The sequence below is a fragment of the Amphibalanus amphitrite genome, unplaced genomic scaffold (genome assembly GCF_019059575.1).
Source record: "Amphibalanus amphitrite isolate SeventyFive unplaced genomic scaffold, NRLGWU_Aamphi_draft 000064F_arrow, whole genome shotgun sequence".
Classification (NCBI taxonomy): Eukaryota; Metazoa; Arthropoda; class Thecostraca; order Balanomorpha; family Balanidae; genus Amphibalanus; species Amphibalanus amphitrite.
Window position 1 is genome coordinate 533088 of NW_024881560.1, and position 14312 is coordinate 547399.

At 49.0% G+C, this 14312-nt stretch overlaps 1 protein-coding gene across 1 annotated transcript in view; it reads right to left on the reverse strand.

The window, feature by feature from the left end:
• LOC122378735 (ral guanine nucleotide dissociation stimulator-like 1) overlaps nucleotides 1-12855 on the reverse strand; it is a 55253-nt gene extending 42398 nt beyond the window's left edge. Inside the window, exon 1 of the mRNA XM_043360183.1 lies at nucleotides 12620-12855. Coding sequence (XP_043216118.1) covers nucleotides 12620-12646 — 27 coding nt within the window. The 5' untranslated portion in view covers nucleotides 12647-12855. The remainder of the gene's footprint in view (nucleotides 1-12619) is intronic.
• Between the last annotated feature and the right edge of the window lie 1457 nt (nucleotides 12856-14312).

The window sequence follows — 14312 nt, forward strand, 5'->3', positions numbered from 1 at the left end:
ATCAATTATCTATCGTTTGGTATGTATTTCGTTTCCCTAGCTCTAACAATGGCGCGTTGGGAGCGCCGGAAGTCGGCAAGGTCACAGTCGGCGGCAGAAATTCGAAAAATCAAAATTTAAATTTTGAAATCTGATTGTATTTTTGGATTTGGGAGGTCCATTTGCTCCCTATAGAAGCTAATATTGCTGCATATTCCCATTGAGGTGACAAGAATTAGCAAAATAGTGGTTCGGGCGCTTTTCAAAAATAGTACCGGACGCTGTTCCTCTTGTGACGTCATAGCTCCGTGACCTGACCTGACCCGGTCAAGTTTCTTATACCATATGATAGCCAATACTTGCCCCAACATGCATGGGAAGTTTCATCACGATCCATCAACCGATGTCCGTACCGGGTTCCGGACAAAATATCGAAAAGCAAAATATCGAATAGCAAAATATCGAAGACAAATTATCGAAGTGGCAGAATATCGAAAGCAAAATATCGAATGCGCAAAATATCGAAATCGCAAAATATCGAACCGCAAAATATCGACATCGCAAAATATCGACATCGCAAAATATCGAATTGCATAATATCGAATTGCAAAAGATCGAACTCGCAAAATATCGAATAGCATAATATCGAAAGCAAAATATCGAAACGTGAAATATCGAAAGACAAAATATTGAAAGACAAAATATCGAAAGACAAAACATCGAAAGACAAAATATCGAAAGGCAAAATATCGAACGCAGAATATGGAAAAGACAAAATATCGAACGCAAAATATCGAACAGACAAAATATCGAAAGACAAAATATCGAGAAGGCAAAATATGGAACGCAGAATATCGAAAAGACAAAATATCGAACGCAGAATATCGAAAAGACAAAATATCGAACGCAAAATATCGAACAGACAAAATATCGAACGCAAAATATCGGAAAGGCAGAATATCGAACGCAGAATATCGAAAAGGCAAAATATCGAACGCAAAATATCGAAATGACAAAATAACGAACGCAAACGTCGAAAGGGTAAAATATCGACTTGAAATGGCCCTCTGCGGACTCCTTAGAGCTCTATCGAACTCTGTCAAAATTAACGGTTTCGCTCGACAGATCTTCCGGGGCTATCAAACATAGGCGGATCCAACCCAGAGTTTTGGGAAGGGCAAACCATCACAATTTATTGTTTCTTTTCATGCACTGCCATAGACGTAATGTTAAAAATGATGTCCTTTGTGGAGGGCAATTGCCCTATTTGCCCTACCCTGGATCCGCCACTGCTATCAAACACCGTTTGAGTTTTGAAAATCGGTCCAGTAGCTTCGGAGATAGGAGGGGGGGGGGGGCTCCAAATAGCCCCCCCCCCCTCCCCAGTCAGTTGTGTTATGGAATATACGCTCCAGGGGCCTACCTGCCTCTAAGACCCCACACATACTTTTGGGGCCCAAACGCTTGCTCCTGAAGGCCCCACTGAGACTCCTTTCCTCTATTCAGTCCTCCATACTGGCTCTTTAGGCTAAACATCGGCTCCTGGTGGCCATCCCAGCTTTGGAGGGTCTCCATACAGGCTTTTTTTTGGGTCCGATGCCAGTCTCTGAGAGCCATCAAAAGCCTTTCGAGCCTACGAGTATACTGCTTTCTGAAACCCTTCAGCAACTTCTGAGGGACCGACCCTGGTCGGAGGGCTCATTCGGTCTGGGGAGTCATGTAGGTCTCTGGAGGAGCCTCTAAGGGGTCGGTTTCCAAGGGGTTTTTAAACACGGTCTTCTAAGAACGGTCTCGTAGGGCCCTTAATGGTCCACTGCGGATCCAGAAAAGTGGGTTGAGATGCTGAGGGTGGTGGCTAAGATAAGATGATAAAAACTAGCTGCATTTGCTTCGTTATGCTTTATTTGAGATAGGTACACTGTAATTTCAAATATTTTGCAGAACTTGTGTGTTTGGGGATAGTTTTCCAAAATCTTCGTTTTTCATAAAGCAATAATAATTACTCTAAAAAATATCGGGGGGGGGGGGCGAAACTTCCAGAGGGGCCCCTTGAGAAAACTTTGCACCCCATCCGAAATTACCTTCCGCCGCCACTGCTGAGATCTACAAAAGATATCAGAGTTTTCCAAGTCTGTCATGGACCCGCTGATTGCTCTTTGAGGCCTACAGATAACAGAGGGCCCGATGAGTTCGACAGAGCTCTAAGGAGTCCGCAGAGGGCCATTTCAAGTCGATATTTTACCTTTTCGACACTTTGCGTTCGTTATTTTGTCTTTCCGATATTTTGCGTTCGATATTTTGCCTTTTCGATATTTGCGTTCGATATTTTGCCTTTTCGATATTTTGCGTTCTCTGTTCGATATTTTGAGTTCGATATTTTGCCTTTTCGATATTCTGCGTTCGATATTCTGCCTTTTTGATATTTTGCGTTCGATATTTTGCGTTCGATATTCTGCGTTCGATATTTTGCCTTTTCGATATTTTGTCTTTCGATATTTTGTCTTTCAATGTTCTGTCTTTCGATATTTTGTCTTTCGATATTTTGTCTTTCAATATTTTGTCTTTCGATATTTTGTCTTTCGATATTTTGTCTTTCGATATGTTGCGTTTCGATATTTTGCGTTTCGATAGTTTGCGTTTCGATATTTTGCTTTCGATATTATGCTATTCGATATTTTGCGATTTCGATATTTTGCAATTCGATATTTTGCGATTCGATATTTTGCGATTTCGATATTTTGCGATTTCGATATTTTGCAATTCGATATTTTGCGATTTCGATATTTTGCAAGTTCGATAATTTGCGACTTCGATATTTTGCTTTCGATAATTTGCGTTCGATATTTTGCGCTTCGATATTTTGCGTTTCGATATTTTGTCATGGAAGCGTCCGTACCACCGGCAGGAAACCTCGGGCGTTGGCACTCAGTTTGTGAAAATCCGGCCGGAGGCTGTACCTCTTATGACGTCATAACTCCGTGACCTGACATGACCCGATCAATTTTTTTCGGCAAAAGATGCGCAAAGGTTGCCCCAGAGGGTATTGAAAATTTCAGCCCGCTACGACAAGCCGTTTAGCGTGCACTTCGAAAAAACCTCAGGGGGGGGGGTTGATACAACCCCCCCCCCCCTAGGCGTTCTAGGGTTTACAAAGCTGGTGCAAAAAAAAAAATTAATTCCGAGTACCTACATCTAATACGATAAAATGCACGTATACAACAAAAGCATCGTCATAATGTCCAATAATCCGTCAGCCCCTCCCCCTCCCCCTCCCTCGCTGTTGACCTCTCCACCTGCGCCACCGAGCGTCCCGATAACAGTCGAGCTGTGTCAGCCCGGCCCTTCAGTCGAGCTGTGTCGGCCCCGGCTCTCCTGCCGAGCTGTCACCACGCCACCAGGTGGATATCTCGTCTATCGACTGTGGCGAACATCTCGTCCCTCTTCTGTGACGCATGTCTCGTCTTTCAATTGTGATGTATCATCGACTGTGACGTATGTCTCGTCTATGGACTGCCGCGGATATCTCGTCTATCGACTGTGGCGGATGTCTCATCTATCGACTGTGGCGGATGTCTCGTCTGACGACTGTGGCGGATGTCTCGTCTCGCGGTTGTGTGGGTCACGGTCCAACTCGCCCGCCGCGGTCCACCGGTCTCCGGCCGGCTGGGCCTCATACCGCACTGGGTCACGGGCCGACCCCATTCGCCGAGTGGGGCCACTCGCGGTCCGTCCCATCGAGCACGATACAAACTGAGAGGCGAGCCGACTCACGACCTGCTTTGGTGGATATTGACTGCTGCAAACAAAACTGGGAGTTCTATTCGAGAAATCAGTCGTAACGTGTTGGTGTAAATAGCTCTCAGAACTTTGGTGTGCGAGGCTTTCCAGAAATGCCAGCACTGGGAGTTGGAGCCGGCTCCTGTCAGGTATCACCTGTCAAACTCGGGAGATAAAACGGCTCCTGTCAGGTATATCCCGTCACACTCAGAGGTGCAGACCGGCTCTCGTGCTCGTTGGGCCAGCTGAACCAGACGTGGGCTGGCTGGTTGGCCCACCCGTCTAACGGTTCGATACGGCACGAGCCCGGCTGAGACGAGCGGACGACCGGCCATCACTCGGGGCTGGAGCGCCGTGCGGAGTCGGGAGTCTCGGAGCACCGACGGACGCTGTCGAGTCACGTCACGGGTCAGACCAACGCAGACGAATCACACGTCCGGTCATATGATTATAGAGGTGAAGTCATAAGCGTTTGTCACCGTCTGAGTCATGTGGCGCAGGGTGTTTGTGTGGGTATGTGTATTTTTACCGCACTACGTTTACTTTAACGTTTACTTTAAATACTAACAGCCCAGGTGTTGTCATTATGCTATGGCAAGCCTCGCGCTCAACAGTTCTAAGAGTTATTTACACCAACACGTTACGACTGATTTCTTGAATCTAATGCGGCCGTTGAATTTCACCAAACTGATAAAACGTGTACCTACGTCAAATGGGAAAACCGCGTAGGCGTTTGCAACAATAAAACCTTACGTGCATGCCTCTCAATGTGAGCCTAACAATGCGCTGATCTACGGATTTTCCACTTTACAAAATGTTGATGAACATCGACGCCTTCTCCTTGAAGGAAGTTACCACCGATTCGGCCAAGGGTAATACGCCGCGGTGTCAGCCTTGCGCTGCACCTTCCCTGCCAGGAACGGACACCGCTCATCCCAAGAAAGCCTTCGTTCGGCCGGCACCGACCGGAGCGACCACGTCACTCGGCTATCACCGACCGGATGTATGACGTCACCTCCACCGGAGTGGGCGGATGACGTCATATCGGGCCGCCGCGCCATCCACTCGGAACAGACCGCTGACGCACCCTGTGCACTGCGGCGCGCAGTGACGTCACTGCCTTGGTGACGTCATTGTCTTGGTGACGTCATTGTCTTGATAACGTCACTGCAGCACGGCTCCCAGCGGGGTTCCCAGCGCGGCTCTCTGCAGGTGCTCTGTGCCACCACCACGGTTCGTCGGAAGGTCATCTCAGGCTCAAAAGAAACGATATATACCATTCGAAAGCTGACGGTGAGCTGAATCCAAAAATGTAATTTTTATCAAAATCGATCGATGGCCTTTTTTGAAAATTGCGTTTTTGTAAAAACTTAATAATTTTTTATTCAACGGGCTGTCCTGGACATTCTTGAAACATAAACATGTATTTTTGAGTTCCAGTGAAAGCTGAATGCCAAAAGAACAATATTTAGCGAAGCAACACTTCCAAACATTAATATGCGTCTCCCACAGCCGAAAATAAGGCGCAATCACACAGCTCAGTGTCACGATAGACCAAAGTCAGCCACACAGAAGCGTGAAATGACCCTTATCGACTCGCAGACCCGGCGCTCTAGGCCCGCCTGACCGGCCACGGAAAGAACGTTCGGCTCTCGTTCTACTAAACAAATATCATATTTGTCAGTTTAACTGTCCACATCGCTATTAAAGTTATCCAGGATACCTGTGAAGAAAATTCATTGTTCTGTCATCCTCACATCATGCATTAATTTGCATTTGTTCATGTTTACTTTGCTCAATTGAGCTTGGTATCATGCCCATATAAGGAAAATTGGCCGCGCTGAAATGTCAGAGGCTGCACCGGCCTCAGCTCGGGTGGAGTGGGGGTAGCGCCCGGCGGGGCAGGGTAACCTTTGACCGGTCGCACGGCCGAGCAGCTGTCACCAGTACAGCCTCTGACAGTGAAACCCCGCTCACTTCCCCTGCGCGGGCACTGATCGCAGCTGGATGGAACAAAACATGCATAAGAAAAATGTAAATTAAAGCATGTTGTAAATCGAGCAGAACAATGAATTTTCTTCACAGGTATCCTGAATAACTTTAATAGCGATGTGGACAGTTAAACTGACAAATATGACATTTGTTTAGTAGAACGAGAGCCGAACGTTCTTTCCGTGACCGGTCAGGCGGGCCGAGAGCGCCGGGTCTGCGAGTCGATAAGGGTCATTTCACGCTTCTGTGTGGCTGACTTTGGTCCATCGTGACACTGAGCTGTGTGATTGCGCCTTATTTTCGGCTGTGGGAGACGCATATTAACGTTTGGAAATATTGCTTCGCTAAATATTGTTCTTTTGGCGTTCAGCTTTCACTGGAACTCAAAAATACATGTTTATGTTTTCAAGAATGTCCGGGGCAGCCCGTTGAGTAAAAGATTATTAAGTTTTTACAAAAACGCAATTTTCAAAGAAGGCCATCGATCGATTTTTATAAAAAATACATTTTTGGATTCAGCTCACCGTCAGCTTTCGAATGGTATATATCGTTTCTTTTGAGCCTGAGATGACCTTCCGACGAACCGTGCCACCCGGCTGGGCTGCTCTGGTGGGCCGCACCGAGGCGCCGCGCTGGCGGAGCGACCCCGCGACCCGTTCCCAGCTCTGAACGACCAAAGGTCGGTGACGGTGCACGGCCGGCGTTCCGGCGCTGACCTCGCCCCAGTACTAGCGGACAGCAGACGACTCTCGGCAGGCTGGGAGGGCCGAGAAATCAGCCAACAGGACTATGTAGACAAAAGGAGGCCGCGGTTCAGATCGAAAAGGCCCAACAAAACAAAAAAGGGCCGCGGTAGCTTATCCGCAGATACGGACCATCGGGTGTCATGAAGCGTGGGCTGCAGGTGTGCCGTGATGTGCTGGATACGGAGTCGGTCCCTACACCTTTGCATGTTGCGGTTGAAAATCAGTCTAATCACACCAGTACAGTCGTGGGCTGGGCTGGGTTATTGCGTGGCAATCCATAAATAAAAGGTTCCGTAAATCACCAGTCAGGGTCAGTAATGACTCATTGATTCAGTTATGTCATAGGTTTGAGCCATACGGATGCCGCGCGAAGAGGGCTGCGGAGACCACCTTTAGACCGCCGAGGTAAGACATCTGACTACTTACTGTGTACAGGATGACAACGAACCCTATACCTGACTAAACATACCACCTTTGTGACTATGGCTTTGCAGATATCCGACAAAAACGAAACATTGGTTTCAAAACATACGAAAAATCGTTGAAATAACGGTAGCCGTCAAACACAATTGACATGCCTCTTATTATATTTGGCCACACTGACCCTACACTGGTGTGCATTTATCAGAAGCATAGCATTCCGAAGCTTTTTGACGGCCATGACCGCCAAATGACGCAATCGGAATTGATAAGCAAATCCGTGCAAGAGGGCCGAGCCGTACTTCTTGAAAACAGCTTTTAGGCGTTGATGTGATGACAAGCATCACTATCGGAGATAACTGACATTCGATTGTTCACTTGCTGCATTAACTCTAAAAATTATTTTGTTATATTTATGCACTTAACATTATATGAATTTGAAACCATCTTCCTTATCTGCACCTTTCAGTGCACCTTTGGACAGTTTCGGGTAATGTATCGCTGGTTGTTGTGGCCAGGCCTTTTGACCCAAATTTTCAACACAGCTGGTGAGCGGACATGCTGCAGCGTTGCGGCGTCATTCTACTGCTCAGAGGCCCTAAAAACCGGCCCCGTTTCGGCGGGCGGGTCAGGGTCACGGCCGCTGGGCCCGGCTGGATCTCGCCGGCCGAACAGAAAGGGAACAGGGAACACTGAAAGTCCACTCCATGGAGATAAATTGCGTAGGGTTCAATACAAATGTCACGACACAAAGTGCCTATTCAAAATGATTGTTATTAGAAGGCACACCGGGCTAAAGGTAAATTTTACCTCAACATCATATCCTTTCCCACCAGTCATAAAACAACTCAACTATGCAGATGCAATTACCATAACCGTAGAATTCGCTAACGAGCCTAACTAGAGCAGGTTTGACGGGTCACCTTGTGAGCCGTCCTCGTCCTCCCACACAATGCCGGGCCTCCGACTGAGCTCTGTGGAATTCCCTGGAGCCGGCCGGCAGTGCCGCGGAGCGGGGACCACGCCCTCCCAGCGCCGAGTATCGTGACGCTCCTGTCGGTTTTCCTGCTCGGCTTTGCTCAGTGGAGACACGCCCTCCGGGGTGGCGGGGCGGCGCGCGGCTCGGCCCGAGGTCACCGGTCAAAGGTCACCGGGTCGCCGCCGAGCCGGGGGTCACGGCGCAGGTCCACGGCCGATGGTAACGGTGCCCGGACTGGGAGTCAGAGGCCGAGCGCTGCGAACGGCTGGTGATGGCCGGTGGTGAGCCGGGTTATGGAAATAGAGGCCTGCGCTCTGAGGTTGTGTAGATGACGCCTCGCGAGCTGGCAGGAAGGTGGGGACACTGACTAAATCAGATATGAGCCATGATGTTGGCGAGATGTACTTTTATCTTAGACATTTCGGTGCATAGATAAAAACAAATTTTGTAACACCTTTGCCCTCATTCTTATCAGATTTGCCTACCTCATCGACCAACGGAGTCAAACTTCATCTGTCATCGAAATAAATTGAGCTTACCATGACCACCTAGTTGGCTAAATTTCTAACAAGCCTGAGTTTCCACACAGCTACCTTTTCAAGCCATGCAGGAAAGACAGCCTCCCCAGCTGCTGACTGTTCACGATCTGACCTACGGGTTCAGTTCGTTAATGTCCGACCGTAAATCGAAGGGAACGTAGGGGCGTCAGTGTGTATACGGGGTTCTTTTCGTTCTCAACGTTCGTGTTGTTTCGGTTGGGTGGTCTGGCTCACAATGCATTTAAACAAAAATAAAAATAAGACCGTTGAGAGCGTTGAAACGCTACTCTTCACATCTGAATGTGGTGTCATGTTACCGTTAAAATGCGAGCATATGCATTATGCATTCCGCAATTAATCGGTGCCACTCTCTTTGACATCCGGCAATATCGTTTTGTCTGCAATGTTGTCTAGCGAACCAATCGGAATAGTTTTAGAAGTCATCGCCACCCTAGCTCACCTAAAAGATATTTCAGTTAACAAATTTTAGCTTTATACCTATAAAACAAATAGCTGATTGACACATGCATCATACATGCAAAAGTTATATATTTCAGAATTATGTGGGTGATCCTTATTCAAATGGATGAACGGCTATTATCAAAGAAGTTTTGAATAACTCAGAAACCGTAATAAGCATTAGCATTTCATTTGCCGTCTTGTGAAACCAGCCACAATGGCGAAAACACAGACATTCATAAGCGAAACACAATAGCTGGGTGATGACAGCATACACTCAGACTATGCTGTAACGGGCTCCAAATCCCTGTGCGGGCCTGGTTTCGGCAGTGGAACGCGTTGACAGCCGGCAGGCTGGTCAGCTTTCACGGGCCCGCGGAGAACCGGCCGGGCTAGTTTCCTGGCCGGCGTCGCAGTCTCCCGGGCCCGGTGGTGTTACTTGTCGCGGGGCGTCGCAGTCTCCAGTTCATCTCGAGCCGGGGATCGGTGTGAGGCAGCCTGGACGCCGCGCTGGTGTAGTGCGCGGCCTGGGGGAGGTCAAACGCCACTGAGGGCTCACGTCAGCATGCTGGAAGCTGCACTCACCCAACAGGCCATACTGAGACGACGAACTCTACTGACATGCCAATTCTTGGCTTGAACACGCCGCTGCTACTGTCCTGTGTAAGGATCCACATAAACTCATCTTTTGACGAAGCTGTCCTGTCAACTACCTCTGCCCGATTAACCCGCGCCCCGCTGGGCTATTCAGCCATACGCGCCCTGCTGGGGGGGGGGGGGGGCAGATTCTGCCCCCCCCCCCTGTCTAACTTCCGAACCGATGGTCGTAGAAAGACGGGGAAAACGGCAATCGAAAGCTCTCAACAAGGCGGATCTTAAGAGCACAATTTTTTTTGCTTAAGTAGGTCAGAGGTCAGGTCAAGGTCAGGTCAAGGGTACAAGATGCAAGTTTCTACAGTATCGGCCTTGCACCGTAGTTGCCGAAGAATGGAGTGAGACTGATTGCCCAAAACGTGTTCTTAGACTACCAAGACAATATTCGTTGTATACAATGTCATTCAAAGGTCAAGGTCAAGGTCAGGTCAGGTCATGTCAGGTCACCAAAAACAAAATATAGAAAAGGGCATGTGCGACACATGTTTTATGGGTCATTTTACTCATAGAATTCAATAGGCGCACTCAATAAGTGATATGGACCACCTCTGGATGAATTTCAGGTCGAGGTCAGGTCAAGGTCAGGTCAAGTGAGGTCAAATTTTGAAGTTGGTTGTCAAGGCCTAAAAAGGTGTCTATCTGATGCAGTTTTTCACGGCGAATCGAATGGTGCTATTTTTGTTTCCGTACGAGGTCCAGAACTTCCAAAAAAATCATTTTTCAAAATTTTTGTCTGTCGTGACGTCATAAAATTTTGAATAACTCCCACATTTTTGAACCGATTCTTCTAAAAATTGGTATGTAGGTGCACATAGACCACTTCTTTGACATATATTCCGGTTTTTACGATACACTCAAAATTTTGGATTTTATAAATATTTTCCCAAAAAAGTCAGTTTTTTGAAAAAATTTGGGCCAAAATCCAAAATTTTCAAAAAACCGAGATAGCCATTTGATAGACAAAGTAGAATCACGTATAACCTTTTTTGTTACGTCTTGATTCCTTTAAAAATGAAGATGTTAGCGGCGTTTGAAATTTTGCCATTTTTGAGGCGAAAATGGCGAACATGACGTCACTAAAACGTCAATTTCTCAAAAATTTTCCGACGGATTTCGCTCAAATTTTCAGGGAACGTGTCAAATTGATGTATGATAAGGTACTGAAAGTTTGACGTCGCTGGCGTAACGCGTTTAGAAGTTATTGGCGAAAAACGGGAGGGGGGGGCAGATTCTGCCCCACCCCCCCAGCGGGGCGCGGGTTAAGAACATTCCTCCGTTGAAAGTAGGCACCCGAGTGCTTCTGTCCGATACAGCCAGACCCAGTCTTCTGCATCTCCTGGCGCCGCTGTCAGACCTGTCCAGTACCCATATAGTTGTCTGATATAGACGCCCTGCCAGCGGCAATGCTTATTGCCTAAGGCTGTCCGACGTACCTGTGCCCTACCCCACAGCCAGGTCGGTGAAGCTCGGGGCTTTTTTACAGAGCCTGTTCAGTGGATCTGTCGCGTTCAGCTGTCCAGTGTATCTGTCCAGTAACACTGTCCGGTGGGGCTGTCAGTGGACCATCCTGCTGGTCTGACCAGTTGAGCTGTCCAGTGACAGTGTCCACTGTGTCCAGTATATCTGTCCGGTGGAGCCGTCAGTGGACCGTCCAGTGGCTTTGTCCGGCTGAACTGTCCAGTAACACTGTCCGGTGTGGCTGTCAGTGGACCGTCCAGCGCAGTGTTACCGGCGCCGGCCGCTGATTCACTGCAGATGAGCGGGATGTTTCCCCGACGGTCGAGCGGCTGTTAATCCACGTCCGAGGCCACGCCACTGGCCTTCGGGCGGCGCGCTGCAGCGCTCGGTCTCCAGTCTCCACTATATAGTGTCAGGGACTCCCTGGCTGGGGAACAACAGATAGACCAGCAGACAACTCCTGCTGGTGTCAGGGACTCCCTAGCCTGGGACAATAGATGGACCAGCAGACAGACCCTCTTCACCTTTCCATGCTTCTATCCTCAGGATTCTGAAATCCTTCTCCTCCACGCCACAACCCCCTCCGGGCTGGACAGGCAACTTTATCTCATGCGGGCTGCTCCCTTGGAGCGGCACCGCTGCTCCCGAGGGAGCGCACCCCGTAGCCGGGTGCAGTGAGTGCCTTGGGGCTGGGTGGCCTGTCCTCTGGACGGGTTCAGCCCCGGCGACTCACTAGGGTGCCTGCCCAGACCAATGTCTCCCCCTAATTCCTATCATCCTTCCGGCTCTGCAATGGTCTTGTCGACCGAAAGGGCCTAACCCAACAAAACAAACAAACAACAAACAGACCCTCTTCAGTCATTCAGTGTCAGGGACTCCCTGGCTGGAACAACATACACGCAGCAGATCTGGGGCCAGAATGTAAATGAATGAACCAGCATACAGCCCCTCTGCTGGTGCAAACCAAGGCTAAAATGTTTCTGTTTCTCTTCTGTTGTTTGTTTAGGCCATTTTGGTCATTTCTGATCATTGAAAGCTCTCTACGCAAGCTAATTAGGTGAGCACCCTTATGGATGTGGTGGATGACGCCTCTCCCGTTCCAGTGGCTGTAAGATTGCGTCAGAAAACATTCGGGGAGGAGGGGGCGGGCAATCTCTCTTTAGATGCCATTTCAATGGAAAGAAGGGGAAACAGCTTCACTATACCTGAGCCTGTCCGGCGAACAGTCCTGCTAGATTATCAGAGCTCTAATTAGTGCTGCTGAGAGGGTACGCCCGCCCCGCTGGAGCCACGTGCATAGCGGGAGTCAGGGTTCAGAAACACACTGCCCGTTGGTGCAGAAAACACACTGCACCAACGGGCAGTCTCTGTCGATAACAGCAGCTCGTCTGACTTAGGAAGAAGGTGTGGAGGGGGCTGCTCTATCGTCACTATCGTTGAGGAGGGACAACGGAGGGTATAACGGAGCAGAAACATCATGTTGTAGCCACCTTGCTGGCATCGTCCGACAAACGCATGCTGAGTCATAACGATGGTAGAGGCTGGTCAAGGCACATGCATGCAGGCAGCAGCAGCAGCTTTCACAGAGGGCCGCGACCACAGTGTGGAGCACTCACCTCTCTCTTGTCATCCTCTTTGTTCATATCTCATTATATCCGTGGAGTGCCGGAGAGCCACACAGCTGCCTCACATCCCGCTCTGGCCCGTGCGCCGCTCGACACCACCACAGGTCACTGGGAGAGGTCACTGCACAGACACCGCGGCCCGGAGGCCGCCCACACCACCCTCCACGGACGCGGCGCCGCTCAGACTCGCGGCCATCGGCATTGGCCTCAGCCAGCAGCGACCGCACGGCTCACCGCCCGCCGCGGCTGGTGAAACCGGCCGCTCCAGCGCGCAGGAACACACCAAGAAAGTAGTGCCGCGATACAGACGACTTGTAACAAGTTGTGGCTTTGTTTTAGCCATAAAATGATGTAAGCTTATGCTCCTATAAAGTGGACGCTTCTGAGTGTGAATATGGTTAATTTTGATGCGAATTTTTATGTTTTGTTCCCGGATGAGTGTAATTAGGGGTGGTGGATTGCGGTGCGGCGGCGGAGCGTAGGTGGGGATGGGTGTTCCAGCTGACCGAGTAGTGCAGCGATCCACCGCTAGATGGTAGGTGCTACAGGTGCGGCGGCTCAGGTGAGGCTCACAAACTGCGCTCCCTGGCGGGTGGAGTTAGTGTCACACATTCGCCAAGCTATCTGTAGATGACGCTTACTCGTGCTTCTGCCTTCTGCTCAGTAAATCAGAGCAATGCAAACGAGGATAAGCTAAACGAAGAAAACGCACTTTATGGCACAGATTCATGCCTAAACATATGAAGTGAGCATTGGGGGCTAATAGTTATACCCAACTAGACGACCAACTCTTAACACGCGCCCTGTGGGGGGTTATTTTTGCCCCCCCCCCCCTCAAGACTTTTCGATATATCTCCAGAACCGCTGCGCGGATCGTCACCAAACTTTCAGTACCTACCCTCCCGGGCATCAATTTTACACATTGTGACCAAAGCAATGTACATAGGATATGATAGGCTAGCCGTAAATGACGTCAGAGTGACGTCATATTCTGCCGTTTTCGACCCAAAAAAGGTTTCGCGGAAAGAGCTGCCAGGCCTATGGCTTTAAAGGGACCCTCCCACCTTAACATTAGATTTGAGTTGAGATATCCAAAATGGGGTCCCTGGTAGAGTTGCAAAGTTTCCCCCAAAGGCTGCTACCGGCACCGCCCCGCCCCACAATTTTTTTTAGGGGATACCGGCATGCTACCACGCCCAAAGCAAAAACACCACCAAATTACCGGCATACTAAAAAACCTGCATTGTTGATTCCAGTTTGCCCCTACAAGAGATGCCACATTTTCCTCTTAGTGTCCAAAGTTTGAATCATATGCTAATAATTGTTTTGTGCAAAGCCAAAAATACCGGCATGCTACCGGCAAGACATGCCAGATACCACAAAAAAACCTGCGGTAGTGAAAAATTACCGGCATGCCGGTAATGCGGTAGGGAAACTTTGCAACTCTAGTCCCTGGCTCACAATTACCGGTTTCGGCACTTACAACATCGAGAAATGCCTTAAATCGGAAATATTGAATTTCAAAATTGCAGCATTTTGATTCAGAGGGGCTAATACATAGGTATGCCCCTCTGAATGTGTGACGTCAGCGCAGTTATCTAACGATTTTTAAATGTTTGACTAAAACGTTGTGTAGCACGCGGTGGTATATGCTGCTTAGCGCGCAACAAATGCCGCACTTTCA